Source organism: Anser brachyrhynchus, assembly GCF_964034855.1.
Source record: "Anser brachyrhynchus genome assembly, chromosome: 8".
Classification (NCBI taxonomy): domain Eukaryota; kingdom Metazoa; phylum Chordata; class Aves; order Anseriformes; family Anatidae; genus Anser; species Anser brachyrhynchus.
In genome coordinates this window covers 31548015-31563677 of record NC_137702.1, presented here as the reverse complement: position 1 = coordinate 31563677, position 15663 = coordinate 31548015, and the positions used below count along the sequence as shown (strand labels likewise).

General features: G+C 38.1%; 2 protein-coding genes across 35 annotated transcripts in view; one reads left to right on the top strand and one right to left on the bottom strand.

The window, feature by feature from the left end:
- Positions 1–14548, top strand: part of TECR (trans-2,3-enoyl-CoA reductase) — a 28034-nt gene extending 13486 nt beyond the window's left edge. For 5 of the 15 annotated variants that reach the window (XM_080602936.1, XM_080602937.1, XM_080602934.1 and 2 more), the window contains 9 exons: positions 106–209; positions 2200–2315; positions 2434–2539; positions 6407–6479; positions 6568–6611; positions 8049–8106; positions 8681–8769; positions 9802–9847; positions 9949–11512. In XM_080602936.1, coding sequence (XP_080459062.1) covers positions 106–209; positions 2200–2315; positions 2434–2539; positions 6407–6479; positions 6568–6611; positions 8049–8106; positions 8681–8769; positions 9802–9847; positions 9949–10076 — 764 coding nt within the window. In that variant the 3' untranslated portion in view covers positions 10077–11512. Of the gene's footprint in view, positions 1–105; positions 210–2199; positions 2316–2433; positions 2540–6406; positions 6480–6567; positions 6612–8048; positions 8107–8680; positions 8770–9720; positions 9848–9920; positions 11513–14452 lie in introns of those variants that run through there. The other 10 variants (XM_080602927.1, XM_080602933.1, XR_013954429.1 and 7 more) reach the window with 9 other exon arrangements.
- Positions 10079–15663, bottom strand: part of ABCA4 (ATP binding cassette subfamily A member 4) — an 82974-nt gene continuing 77389 nt past the window's right edge. For all 20 annotated transcript variants that reach the window (XM_080602786.1, XM_080602806.1, XM_080602787.1 and 17 more), the window contains 5 exons: positions 15241–15375; positions 13871–13974; positions 13693–13785; positions 13101–13350; positions 10079–12519 (listed from right to left, as the gene is read on the bottom strand). In XM_080602786.1, coding sequence (XP_080458912.1) covers positions 12397–12519; positions 13101–13350; positions 13693–13785; positions 13871–13974; positions 15241–15375 — 705 coding nt within the window. In that variant the 3' untranslated portion in view covers positions 10079–12396. The remainder of the gene's footprint in view (positions 12520–13100; positions 13351–13692; positions 13786–13870; positions 13975–15240; positions 15376–15663) is intronic.

Below are 15663 nucleotides of genomic sequence, written 5' to 3'. Positions count from 1 at the left end.
CAGGTCAAAGAATCTCACAGATGGATAAAAGCACAATATAAAGCTAGCATGCTGGCAAAATTGACTTGAATTTCACTGAGATGTAATTACCTCTTTCCTTCTCAGAAGGAAAGTCCCTGAGGGATGAGGAAATCCTGCAGCACCTCCCTGTTGGCACAACTGCTACCTTATACTTTAAAGATTTAGGGCCACAGATAGGATGGACTACGGTGAGCTGTGTGTCAAATCTGAGCCGTTTTAATGGCTATTTCTCCATAATTAATCCTTACATCACTTTTTGTCTCTACAATATTTCTGCATGGTCTGCTCTGACAGTGGATGCAGGCAATGAATCCTCATCGCTTCAGTTCATTTAACCAGGGAAAGCAGCAACAAAATATTCTGAATGTCTAGCTCCCTAGGAGAGCAGCAGTGGGAAACTTGCTACAGGGTAGTTTGGTTGTACTGAACTAAGGTGCAAGTTCTCAAATGGATGTAGATGTCTACTGCAAAATCACTAGGAACTAGGTATCTAAATGCCTTTGGGGACCTGCTTCAGAGGGCCTGTGTAACTCTCCTGACAAAATCAGGATTATACTCAGAGTTTGTTCTGCAAAGAGGCATGTGAGAAACTTACCTGTCAGTAACTGAACTGACTTCAGCAGGAAAATGCATGAAAGTAAAATGAATTAGCTGTCTGCATGTGGCTGCGTCCCAGGATGCTAATGCCAGGCTAATGACAGCTGATCATTTCTGCAGTGTTAGGAGCCATCCACAAAGACCTCACATTTACTCTCTTAGCTCAAAGGCAAGCCCCATCACAACTCACTCAGCAGGTGAGTGCTGTTTATGCAGTGAGGTGACCAATAACCCTAGAAAGTTCTTCAGAAACTCCAAGGTGCACGTATTTTCCACTAGTTACAATGAACCAGCACAGCACAAAGGGAAAGGTACCCAGTAATTTACCACACATTTACCATTTCCTAGCTATGAAACATTACTAAAATCTTGTGTTAATGACGTAGCAAGGATTCACAGGAAGCAAAAAAAAAATTTTTTTAAATATCTGCAAGACTGAATCTTCAGATCATCACTTTAAATGCTGTGCTGATAAGTAAGTCAGCTATTACACAAGCCATAAACCACTAAGACAAGCAAAACGTCTAATGGCAATGTAGACTCCAAGACATATATGCATTAATATATACTAAAATATCACAGTAAAATAGCACCAGACTTCTTCAATTCCATAATCTGTCCTTTACCTTCTGCTTTCCCTGCCCTTCAGACTAGTTCATTCAAATGTAAGCCAAGAAATGCTTCAGTTTTATCAAATAAAAAAGACAATCAAGTCCTACCTTTGCCACAGAAAATACTGATTCTGTTACAGAAGTTGAAATGAAAACATCTTTTCTCATAGGTAAATTAACTCTAAACACATTCGAAAAGTGACGTGTTCTGTTTTCTTTGACGGAATTACAATCAATTTCCCTTCTTTCTCCATAAATGAAGTACTGACCTGCCTTCCTCACTTTAAAAATGGAAAATGCAACTGTTAATGCTTGGTCCAAAGCTATCCTCAATATAAAGTGATGCTCATGAGAAATACACTCCTACCTGAAATGAAGTTAGGTTAGAAAATAGCTTCTTTAGTTTCCTCTTCCCCCCCAGCCCCAGTGAAAGATTATTTGAGTATAGAATTAATTGATTGTTTTCCAGAATATCTGCTGTGCTAACTGTTCATATAGATGGGGTCACCTGTGAACACTTGCAAACTGTGTTTCCAGTTTAAATAAAATTCATTCATTGGAAAGAAAGCTCATTTCCTTCAAGATAAATTCTTCAACAACTTTCATTTTAACCCAAAATAAATGAATAGTTTTTAAGGGCAAGAGGAGGGTGAGAGTTGCATAAATGTAACATGCATGCACAGTTATCATGATCTCTGGGCTGCTGTGATTAGCTTTTCATACCCATACTGTGTCAGCTGCACTGGCAATGGCTGTTTGTATGCAACTGAGGCAAATACATTGCAGAACATTTGTATGCATGTCTACTAATTTCATAGCCTAAGCCCAAACCTGCTATTCCCTCCCTGCATCTCTAAATGCCATTCTGGGTCAGTGGAGGTGTTTATCCCACTGCATTACTTATCACAAAGAAACCAAAGCAGAACCACCATCTGATTCAGCTGTCTAATTATTTTCTCTCTTTTTGCAGGTGTTTTTGATAGAATATACAGGTCCATTGTTCATCTATTTTCTGTTTTATTTCCGCATGCCTTTTGTGTATGGACTGGATGAGAGGTTTACATCAAGCCCACATCCAGTAGTTAAGTAAGTCCGTTTGCAGGCTTGAGCTGTATTACTTGTTAGCATTGTAGTCTTACTCCAGATGTCTTGCCACATTTGTTTTTTTAAGCACTCTTAAATGCTTTTGTCTTGCTGTTTCTAGCTTGGCATGTATCTGCCATTCTTTCCACTACATCAAAAGGTTGATTGAAACAATATTTGTTCATCGGTTCTCCCATGGGACTATGCCACTGAGGAATATTGTGAAGGTAAATTGTGACAGAATCTATCCATAGCCCCCCTACAAATCCAACCTAGCCAACCTATTCTCTGCCTCTGCAGCACAGATTTTTTGGCGTGGTGTTTGTAGTAATGTGCAGCAAATCTTACCCATGAATCTGTAGTTCCTTCAAAAGATTTCTTAATGTCACTATTGTATAACCCATTTGTTGCCATACAGTTATTCACGTTACAGTTTTCTCGTTGCTCTCTTAAAATTTTAGACCTTTAGCCCTCCCTTCCTTTCCACTCAGCTACCTCCCTGGGTGTGAAGGTTTACTAAAGTTAACTTTTAAGGTAGCACAGATAGGTGCAATGTTGGGAGGGTTGGTTTTTTTTTATTAAAAAAAAAACAAAACAAAAAACAGTCACTTTACCTCTCCCCACCTCGTACTGTCTTTGCTGATAAGCAACTGTTAATTTACCTTTCATTGTTCCAGTGCAAAGTAAACTTGTTTGTTTTATATTTTCTTCTCACCCAGGAGCACCCCCTAACCTTATCGGTGCTGCTGTGGCATAGGGCAGCCATTAAGATGCAGATCCCCTATTTCCTAGTTGTCTGCAAAGCTGCACAGTTTTGTATGGGCTGTGGTTATTTTAAAATGTTAGCAACAGAATACACAGTGATATTCAAAAATGCTCTTTGTACTCAGGAAAACAAGAGATTATCATCTACAGCTAGAAAAACATATAGTATGACCATTTGGGTAGTTAACATTTTGCATTTAGACAGTCCCTTGGAATTTGTATTATGGCAGTGAATATTCCAGGCAGTTGAAGCTTTACCTTGTGGCTAACTCCTTACAGCTTTGCAGTGGCTCTGGTAGTTCTGGTGATGGCTTCATGCTTTCTAAATGGAGTGAGGGTCTATAGTTGAGCAGTGGCCCTCAGAAAGAACCCTCCCTGGCAACTTACTGTCAGTGTTTTCTGAAGCAGAAGAATGCAGGGATTGTTGAAAGGCTAGCAGATCTCTTAAAGACTTGTTCTTCACACAATAGTAGCTAATGCATGCTAAACAACAGTTTTATGGGCAACTTTACTTTGAAAAAGAATCTGTACAGTGTGATAAATCTTCATTTTTCACTGTGGTCCATGTCAACTTTTAGTTCCTTTCAGACCAAACAAAATGTAGTTGCTAAAATTGTCGCTTGTACCAGTCATTCTGATCACTTTTCTACCTTTTCAGGTTGGTGGTACTTGCTTTCATCTGTAAAGTTGCTCTCAGTTTTCCCTGCTTAGCAGTGCTTGGGTTTGATTTGCTTTTACAGTTTCATTGACTTTGATGGTGTTACTCCAGAATTGTGCCAGTCAGAAAAGTATCACGTCCTCTTCCCTTTTTTCTCTCACACACAGATGATAGACAAAGCTTCTTAATATAAGTGTGTGATCACGTACAAAGCAAATATAGATGCTTATTTCCCAAGCGCAACGGAATGTTTCAGTTAGCAAGAGATACTTAAGTTTCACTATGCAGGGGCCTGAGACAGGAATTGATGAGACTTGTGATTTTCATCCTTTGTTCACCAAATGGAAATGGAAATGGGAATAAATGATGCAGTAAAATGCAGTAAGGGTTCATCAAAAGCAGTTCATGCTAGATTAACATAATATATTTCTCAGATACGTGGCTCAGTATGAGTAAAACAGGGATTAATACAAAAAAACTGTGTGGTGGTAAAGGAACTAACAAAGGGAAAGATGACAGTGGTTGTACCAGAAAAGGATCTCTCATACCTTTATTAATAGGGAGGTTACCGGTGGAATTCCTCAAAGATTGGTCATATGACTGGTCTTACACAGCATTTTCATGGGTAAAAAAACAGGATATTATTGCTTTCTATGATCACATCTGGAGGAAAAAAAACCAAACAACTAGAGCTAAAGAAATATCATTTAAACCAGAAGATAATATAATGAAACAAACAGAAAGGAACATGCTGGATATGAGTAAACGTAGGCAGAACTTTAAGAAATAGTCTTGTTTATCATAGGAATGATGGTAAGTCGGAATAGAGAAAACTAAAATGCTAACCAGAAATATTTAAACTTAGAGATTTCATAAATAAACTATTCCTGCAATATCTCAACTTGATCATCCACAAAACCTCTTTATAAAAGATTATTGTAAAACTTTGTTATTTATCTGGAATATGAAAGATTCACAGAAAAAATTCCCTTCTTTCAAGTGAGTTCATTAAGCCTGCATATATTCTGTTGCTCCTATCTGAACCTCACTGGAGGCTTTTGTATGAGCAGTAAGGGCTTCTAGTGACAGCTTGCCATTTGTAGTATTACTGCTAAGGATCTTAGCAGTGGCAGACTCCACTCATCTTAAAGCTCCTTTTCTTATAACTGAGGTATAACTTATAACTACTGTGGTCAAGCACGTTCTTTGGATGAATAATCAGTTTAATGACACCATGTATTATTGGGAGCTGAGCCATAATCATTTGTTTATTTAACTTTACTAAAATCCATTCCCATATGACCCATCCTGTGCCAGCTTTCATAATTATAGGATGGTTGTTCATAAGGTGCCATTCCGAGATTACAGCAAACCATTTCTACCTAAGTTTGCACAGCAGTTAGTACATTGTGGGTGATGGCAGAAGAAATCAACGTTAGGGAGGAAGCAGTAGTTTATCAGTAGGACACTGACTAGATTGTTCCTCACTGGAGTTGTTCCTCCAGCTCTGCTGCTTTTCCTGGATAAAAGGGAGGTCGTCACGGGGAAGATACTTAATCTCTTTGCCCTTCTTGTCCTACCTGATCTATAATCATTAGTTAATAATTTGCTGTGTCTCATCAGTTACCTAGTAATATGTAGTCCCAGAGCAAGGAACCATTACGTGTTTGTACTACAGCATACCCAAAAGGGTCTTCATTTTGTCTTAGGTCTCTGGGCAGTTCAATGATTGCAGTATCTTTGATGAAGGAGGAAATCTGAACTGATGGGAGACAGGTGTATGAGTTGTCAAGAATGCTTATGGTCTGTCTGTAAGAGAATGGCACATAGAGTTGAGACCATAGAGGAAAAAGAGGAATAGGCCAAGAAAGGGCTTCCCAGCAGACATATAAGGAGGGAGAAGATAACCTGTCACCAAGATACTGAAGGAGAAAAAACACAATAGGCAGAACTGGAAAAACCAAACAGTTTTGTTTTTTTTTTTTTTTTTGGATGAAGCGCTTGAAATTAGTCAGGAATGAGTCAGTACAGTGCAAGCTTCAATATCAGAGTTTAGAGAATGGAAGCTGGATCACAGAAAGCCAAGAACAGCACCAAAAGGGACAAAATAAAGATATGGTGAAAGGGACAGAGGGAAAGGTCAGGTGTGATGTTTTAAAGGAGGAAGAGTTAAGGCATGTGAAGGAAAGAAAACCAATGGGATGAAGGAGAAAAAGAATGTCGATAAATTGTACAAATAAAAATTGTACAAATAAATACAAAGAAATAAGCAAGGAAGAGAGCACGGTGCCTAAATCAGGTTTTATAAAGTCTCAGGGGTTAGCAAAACAAGTCTGTCTTTAACATACAGTCTGTATGGCACATCATCTTTGGCCAAATGGCTTGTCAGACAAGAGAAGTCTGTTTCCAATAGTAGGATTGTACTTCCTAAAACTGTTTATAAATTTAACAGCTCTGAGATATTTGAAAGGAAATCTTACTCTATGAGCACTACTTCCTTCCTGTTATTTCCTGTTGTCTGCTCCTGCCTTACCATACCCAGTGTTGTCACTTTTTGTTGTATTATCAGCAACTTGGAGGATCAGCCCAATTGATTGTTATCAGTGGTCCTTGCAGTGAATACCGACCAAGAGGATTGTACTGACACAAAGTAAAAATAACTGTTTTTCAGAACTGCTTGTATTACTGGGGATTTGCAGCTTGGCTTGCTTATTACATCAATCATCCTCTTTACACTCCTCCTTGTAAGTAGCATAAAAGCCCTCAACATGATTTAAATCCTTTATTGGCTGTATATTAGTGGTAACCATATGTAAACATTTTGTTTTGTAGCTTATGGGAAAAAACAGATCAATTTTGCTGTGATCATGTTTCTGGTAGGTCTGTTGCTCCTTTTATAAAATGCTAAAACATGCTGGTTTATTTTTTATGTTGTGTAAGTGGGGGAATGGGTAGGATAAGCAGATACTTAAAACTAGAATACTTGGGACATACTACTAAAGCTAACCACCTGCATGCAGAACAGATACATCTGTCAGTTTTTAATGTGATCTTGTACAGAAGGGAAGATTTTGATTAAGTATCCATTCTAAGACTGGGATATTGATCTGCTAAAATGATCTCTCTCAGTCTAAAAGAATCCTGGAACTATTGGTTTGTGACACTGTGTGTAAAAGCCAGTGAGTTTGTTTTTGGGAACTGTTCATTGAGTGTTAAGAATCACAACAGGTCATAAAATTTAGTGAACTGGCCAACTAAGACAATACATTGCTTATTTTCAAGGGAAGGCATTCATTTTGATACAACTGTTAGCAGCAAATGGAAGTGAGGGGAGGAGGTGTTGCTCCTTACAAGCGTTTTCAGGAACATTTTTTACAGCTTTTCTTACGAAGCAAAATTCTTAAGACAGTGTCTGTTCATTCTTACTGTTCCTAGGAACATTTCCATATGTGCGGAAGTAACATTAGTGTAGCCAACAAAGATGTACCCATTTTTCCTATGTATGTTTAACTCACTTAAAACACCAGCTGTTCACTTGCTTTAAGAAACTAAAGGTCAATTACTGGAGGTTCTCAAAGCAGCTTCCTGGTATGAAATTTCTGTGAATTAGTAACCCATTCCCATTTTATAGAGAGACTACATAACTATTTGCAAGAGATGACAATAAAGCTCAGGAGGTCTGACGACCAGTCATTTGCTTTAATGGTTATGCTTTGCAGACACTGAAGACTATCCATAATCATATAAATGGGTTGTTTCAATACACTTTCTGCATAATTGATTGGGGAAGCATTGTTTAAAGCTAGTGGAGGAAGCTGAGTCAATTACATTTCATGATTTGTATCAATTATACTCTAGAAAAGAAAACTTACAGCTCAACTCATATCCTCCTTGGGATTTTGATAACTTTTGAGAAATCAAAACTGTCCAAATCAAGTTTTCTGGTGTTTTTAAAGACATAGCTAAAAGATAAAGAAAGCATCTTGTGGATTTACTTTTATCTGCTTTATTTATTGCCTTTAGATCTCATGGGGACTGTATAAGAAGTAAATTTGATCTTTTGGACAGAGTGTCCACATTTGTTGGCAAATCTCATAAATACTGTAACAGAGCATAATATGGTCTTATGTTTGAACAAAAAGATTCCATCCACCTGTCAGAAAGGAATCTTGGTTATTTACAATTAACTCCCTTTTTTTAATCTTGTTTACAATAACTTCTTTAACTTTTTTTTAAATACCCTGAGAAATAAAAAAGGGAAGAAGAGTAAGTGGAAGAGAAGTGCATTTTAACTGTCATGCCTTTTCTTGCAGCTGTGTGAAGCTGGAAATTTTTCCATTCATGTTGCACTTAGTGACCTCCGGAGAGATGGTAAAAATTACATTATCATTTTTCGCTTTAGTCCAGCCATTCAGTACTTCCACAGTTATGCTGTCTCATGAAAGGACTGGTTCTGGAGGGTATCAATTACACAGGTAGCACAGAAGGAAACACAGGTAGTGCAGAAGTGCTGGTATAAGCAACGCATTGGTGAGCAAGGGAAAGTAATTTTACTGACTTTATGTGAAGAGGGGCACAAGATCTCTGTGCAGACCAAAGCTCCTTGTGCATGAGCCAAATATCTTAACAGCTATCAAGTATGACTATTAAAATCCAGCTCTGTGACAAACAGAGAACACCTTTAACTTCTAACATCTAAAACATACATAAGTCACAACAGGTGTGACTGCGATCAAAGGGTTACGTATGTCTTGCTAATGTCCAGAGAATTTCCTCACAGTTATACTGTTCCTTTTTGTGGGTCCAGAGGACATCCTGTTTTCCCACATCCTTCTTGTCCCTATGACAGTGATGAGACACAGGAATAGGCAGATTTGGGTTGTCTTTATAGGAAATGATATATCTAGGAGTATGAATATTTTGTGATTTGTTTTCTAATCTATAGGATCCAAAACCCGTAAGATCCCATATCCAACAAAGAATCCTTTCACGTGGCTGTTTTTCTTTGTGTCTTGCCCTAACTATACCTATGAGGTATGTATTTTCAAACAAGCTGTTAAGATTTTAGTTTTGCTGGATAAGTTCTCATTTCTTTTGGCATGTTAAAACATGGAAGAAAACTCTGAAACAGTTCAGCCCAGTATATTTTCCCTCCTCTTCTAAACGCCAAGAAACCACATGGCAGACAGGAACTTATCTGTTCTTCCTGTCCACCCTTGAGGCAGTACTTACGGGCCAAACAGACCTGGGCCTGTGCTATAGAGTAGCTGCTAGACAAGATATAAATGCACTTGGAAGCACTGGAAACTTTGCAGACAGGAATAGGGGGATCGACACTGAGGGTGTGTGGCAGTGAGGGGATTGGGGCATCTAATGGATTTAAAATGTAAGAGAGCCCAGGAACAAATATCACAATGTACAGGAAGATAGTGCACAGGTAAATAGAGGATACTGTAGTAGAGAAAATGGAGAAGTAGTGTGTATGAGGCAATGCTTGCCAGGTCTTCATCCCCATTTTCCTAAGTTATACAGTCGTTTGTGTTGGTGCTGTCTGGTTTAGAAGCTTGAACCAGTTTATTGCTTCATATTCCTTAATCAGGAGCCAAACTCCCAACTCAATTCAAAACTTGTTAGAAACAGTGCAACTGAGTGTAAAATTCACTTTCATGCAGAAAGACTGTGTCAGGTTTTGATTTAAGTGAAGATTAAGTGTCATTCTGTCATTAGCAGATGTTAATGAGAACAGCATTAAGTCTCAGGCTGTAGAAAATTACTGTGCCTACCATTGATGGACAAGCGACAAATACTAATTAGGCAGAGAAAAAGGAAGCTATGCTGTAATGCTTAAAATTGTCATATTAAGTATGGAAGCAAACATGAAGGTTTTGTTTGTGATAACAAGGCACTGTTCACCTTTTTGGCTAAAGGTTATTCACATTAGAAAATGATCTGGCTGACCTTGGCTTTTTTATTTACCTATACTAGGACAAGGTTGGTTTTGATCAATAGAGACATAAGTGCAAATGCTGTCATCAGAAATGTTTTAAATTTCCTTGGCCAAAACAGGTGGGGACATGGATCAGTTTCACTGTCATGACTCAGTGTGTTCCAGGTGAGTAAAGTTTTGGAACTTCTCTCTGAAGCATTGTCAGCGACAAGAGCGTGTTCTTTCCCTGGTTATGAAGCGGATCTTTTTCTTTTTCTTCCTCCCAGTGGGTCTGTTCACCTTGCTTTGCTTCATTCAGATGACAATCTGGGCAAAAGATAAACACTACACCTACCTACGAGAATTCAAGGATTATCCAAGTCTTAGAATGCCAATTATTCCTTTTTTGTTGTAAAAAAAAAAAAAAAGAAAAAAGAAAAAAAGAAGAAAAAAAAAAAGCTTGACTTCAATATTGCATGGAACTTCAAGAAGAAAAAGGTGATGGATCTTTTTATTCATAAACCTCCTGCCAAAAAATAAGTAAATTAATTTAAATAATTCTGTTGTATGTTAAATCTCCACTGCTGAGGGAAATTGTGTACATTTGAAAATATCCTTCCTTATGTTCACGAATTCCTCAACTCAGAAGCACCTTCAAAAAGTAAGGTTTCATTGCACATTTGGTAGCCAAAAGCTCCTATAGTTCGCTGCAACCCAATTGACTTAGATTTTCCTGTACTAGTCTATTTAGACTGATGCCTCTGAGATACTGAGAAGCCTGTGCTGAAAAGTAGCTCCAAATTTAGCAGTGGCACTCTACAAGACTGTGACGTAAGTACATTGGAACGAGGACATACCAGCCAACTACTAGAGAGCTCAGCTCAGACAGCATGGCCAGCTGGCCTGAAGACAGTTGCATGTTCTGCCTTCTTTGACTTGAAAAAGAGAGTGTGCTGCCTGGGGGCAGGTGCTTTGTGACAAACAACATTACCAAAGAATATGAATGGTTCCTAGAATAAAGAAATAGGCAATATCTCAAATACCTGTTTTGGGTCTAACCTATAATTTGCCAAATGATTCTACAGTAAGATGAATTTGTAGATGTAACATCTTGTGTTGATTTTTGGGGGGGAAGCTTGTTTTCTGTTTGTTTTGGTTTTAGTATTCTTCATTAGTAAATTGCATACTAGTAAATAAGATTCATAAGATCTGATCTATGCTGTATCTGTGATATTTGGTCTGTTTTCATATAACAAGTCCTTACGTTACTAAAGGACCTTTTACCTTGTACTATTTGTCAGTATTCTCTGAATAATTTTTAATGTACTTTGTAAATACAAAAAGTGGCTGCTAGTCTTCAGAATGCTAGCTCCCTTCCTATTTTCAGAGCCAGGGATAAAAAAATCAGCTACATTTTGAACTTCCTGTGTTTTCTTTTTCACAAGATGTTCAGTGGGACTTAGTTGGGTTTTGTACAAATCTAGGATAAAAAAGGCTATTGCAGTCTATCTGAATGACATTTTGAAGAAGCTATTTCAGAATATGAAGAGAATGCATAGATACTGTTTTGTTTTATGATTAATTTATTTATAATGGATGTATAGAAAGATTTTGCAGCTATTTGTAAGGATGAAATATGCAATAAATTCTAGCCTTTACATTGAATTCAGTTGAAATAGTTACAGCAAAAGAGGAAGACTACAGCTGGTTGCCAGAGTTTCATAATATTTTGTAAAGCACAAAGCAAGAATGTACTTTCATTAAATAAGAAGATAAATTGAAGAAAAAAAAAACAACTAAAAAAGCAAAAATGCATGACCCAGATTTTATTTCTGTATAACACATCTTGGAGATTTCTTGGAAATGAAATGATTTCTTAGATAACTGAAGCAATACATCATTATGAATTTGTTTTCAGTACTGTTATTTTCCACTAGTTTAACTGTGAACCAGAGAAAGGAGCTAAATGTCAAATGATTTCCCACTGAGTGCAGTGTGGAGTACAAACTGGCTGAAATTCTCCTGAGCACAGACAAAACATATACCTTACTCACACTACACACCCATTTGAGGTACAGGTTACAGGAAAGAAGAAAAGTTTGATCTTGTATGGTAACAGATATTTTTCCAAGCCTCCATGATAAAAACTAAACTTTGGGCCAATTTGCACATACTCTATTTTCTTTAAACCCCGATTTGATATTCTGCTTCTATTTCTGAACTTGAAGATAAGTGAGTATGAAATAATTTTCATTAAGATGTTTTCTTTTAAGCAAATTTCTTGCCTGGGTCTGAGAGCTTAATGAATTCTTCTCATTTTTGCTGAGACAACTGTCTATTTCCATTGCCAAGAATGAAAAACGAGTTAAATGAGAAAAACCTACCAGCCTGAAAGGGCCAGACAGAGAAACTGTTTTTAATGCTCTTTGCTCTTTTTAATGTCCTTTGCTAATGCAAGGACGAATGTGACTTCTCTTCTTGTATCTTAAATGAACTTTACATTAGAAGAAGATTTCATTGTAGAACCAAGAACCAGCCTTTACTTCAACACATTCAGCACGTGCTGTATGCAGTGTTCCTGGTAGAGCAGCAGCAGTTTGCTGTTGCTAGGGAGTTGTGAGCACAGCTCTCGGAAAGGTACAAAAAAAATCAGTATAGTACTGAGCCTAGGAGTCTTGTTTTACTTTTTACTGCTCTGGTATGGCACACTAAGTGCTAGTGACTGTAGGAATAGTCTATGCAACTGCTTGCTGATGCAAAGCAGGGGACACCTTTGCTTCTCGACTGGCTCCAGCTGCACGGGGATGCAAAGGAATTTCCTCATCCTCCATCTGCTGCTTAGCAAAGTTCACAAAAACCTGTGTGAGGAAAGCAGAAAATGTCACCACCTCATCAACTGAGGTGAGTTAGTGGAATGTCTCTGTACACTGGCATCTCTGCAGGGAAGATACAGAAAAGGGAATCCAAAGATGTATTGAACTGAGACACTGGATTCCAGTATATTGCTCTGGTATAATAACCGTGATGAGACATAAAAACATTTAACCAGATACCACATCTCTCTATCAGCATCTCTGACACAACATAGTCCAAATCTCTTACTTGAAATGAAATGGAAAGAAGTATTAGATCATTCCTAGCTCAGCAAGCCTCATTCTGACTAGCTGACCTTGCTCCTGAAGGAATGGGTTGTGGGAACTCTAGCATCTGGGAAATGCTGTCTCACTAGCATTCAACTGGCACCTATTTACACAGGGAATTAGTTTCAGATTTCATACCTGATCCACCTTCCTTGACGAGGAGTCTGGGAATTTTGTCTGAGAAGGAGATGTGAGGGAATTCTCTACTTTAAGCAGTTTGGTCCTTCAGTTGTTTGGACACATCCTCATTGCATCGCATAATAGGCTTTCTCATGGATGCTTTATTTTTTTTTACTCACCTGATCTAAAGTTGTTTGAGAGACAGAATATTCTTCAATATGCAAGTTTTCCTTATTGGAGATTATTAATCGAAAAATCTTAGCCAGAGAGGACGAGCAAATCTGATACTGCAGCATGTTGTAGTGTTTCTCTCTCTGTAAACTCCCTGGGAAGTTTATGCGTATGAATTGCTCAGCACGACTAGGATCTGGAGGCAGCCCTGCCTTCGGAGCTTTGATTTTCAGAGTGACAATGTAGCCATCTCCAAACCTGGGAAGCACACATGGGTTTGGGAATTGGATGAGGAGATCATTTCATTATTCAGGGAAAAAATCATTTTCAGCAGCTATGAAAGCAATAACAATATCTGAAAGATTATGCCTAAGATCTAGCTTTGTAGGAAGCGCTGTGTTTGGCCTGCAGAAGTGGCCTGTAGTATAACGGATTTGAAAACAAGGTCTACCTAAATCGTCTAGAATACCACAGAGTTGCACCCAGAAATTGGTCTGTTCAAACAACAGCTCTTCAGATTGGTTTGCTGTATTAACAACAGTTCATGTCACATGTACTAAGTTTTCCCATAAAAAAAACACCATAATGTAGTCAACTTACTTGTATTTTAGCTGCTGAATTGTCCCTAGGCACTTGAAGGTACCTTTTACCATGATGGCTAGACGAGTACAGAGAGCTTCACATTCTTCCATACTTTCAGAACAGAGAAAAGAAATTTGAGATAAAAGCCAGCAGATGAATGTCAGCTTCTCAGGCATTCTGAATCCCAGCTCTATACCTGTGTGAAGTTAGAACCACAGCTCGTCCATCTCTGAGCACGCTGACAATAGAGTCCCACAGGAGGCGCCGGGACTGAGGGTCCATTCCAGTAGTTGGTTCATCCTGGAAGGGAAATGTTAAGACAGCCAGTTTAAGAAAAGAAGGTAAAAAAAATCATTTAGAAGTAAACCATTGGAATCAATCTGTTGCACGTTTGGGAATTAGCATATAGCTGATATAGCTGCTTCCCTACTGAAATCTGTGCCTTGAGAAAGCACAAATGCCTTGAGAAATATGTAAGTGAATGAATACTAAGGTACTTCTTGGCACAAAGCAGTATGGAAACAAATACAAGAAATAATGCGTAAGAGTACAGTGCTGTCTGTGTAGGGCACAGCTACAGGGAAAGGAACACAGTGAATGTTCTGACAAAGGCATTCCACAGTCTGGAGTCTTAGCTATAAAAAATGTAAGCCTCGTGATACCCCATTACCAAAACATTTAGGCCCTAAAATAAAAATAAATGGAAAGAGAGTGATGTAGTAGCAGCTGCATCAAACTGTGTCAAGTCTGGCTTTAAAAGTAACCTTCTTTCTTACAGAAACAGGACATTTTGCAACCCAAGAAGCTAGTGAAGTCACCCTGATTTACACCAGCTGAAAATAAATAAATAAATAAAATATATTGTGAGAAAACATTTCATCTGGCTGCTTACTGTGTTCAGGCAGAATACATGTAAAGGCATACTAAATAGGTGAAGGAACTATTAAGCTATTACCTACTGAGCAGTTATTAATGTTTCTTTATAGCCTATGGATTTAGGTGGTACACTATAATCTAAATAAATGATTTTTGTAGCAATTGCATTTAAAATTACCCTTGAGATATGCAATTATCTGATAATTTTTGTTAGTTGATGAGGACTATGTTTCAGCATTTGTATAGTTTATTCAAAAATTTTATAGTTCATTCCAAAGATGATAAATGTTGCAAAAGGGCAACTACCTTCCTCTGTTCTGCTGGAAAAAGCAGCAATGTATATGTCATAAGATCCTTTTTTACATGACTGGTTATACTCTGACAAGAAAAGGCAGACTGAAACCAAACATGGATTTAAATTCAGATTTGTCTAGGTTATAGATTTTATCTCAAGCCATTCTTTACTGAAGACCTTTCTTTCATAACTTAGGTTCCATTTGAAACCGTATCTTGCAATGCATCCCAGTCTACCCTGAAATGAAAGAACTCAAGTTTACACAGAAATAGACATAAGTTGAGGCAGAAAAGAGCTTGCAAGAACAATCATTACCATCCTTGTAGCTCTTTATCGTGTAGTTTTATGAAATGTCATATTGAGCTATCACAGAGCTATGCTACCATAACACTTACTAGCAAGACGAGTGGTGAGCAGCCTATAAGTGCAATGGCAGTGGAGAGCTTGCGCTTGTTGCCACCACTGTAGGTACCAGCCAGCTGGTCTGCGTACATGGGAAGTCCCAGCTTCTGGATGCCCCATTCAGCAACCTATGAGAAAGAACATCTTTTTTCACACAGCAGCTAATACACAGCAGACTGGATTGCTGATACATCCCTCTTCTGGCAAACGCCTGGGTTTTGGCGCATTTGTTTTAGTACTGGAGCAGTGGAGTCAAAAAAAAATATTTTATTATGATGAGGGGAATTCTAATTCCTTGAAGCAAAGCCATAACCCAGCCTTAGCTGTAGACTTCACTTCCTATTTGTGCAAGAATGTACATTTTCTTCTGCAATCTTCATGTTTTGTTTTATTTTTTTCTCATACATAAACAACTT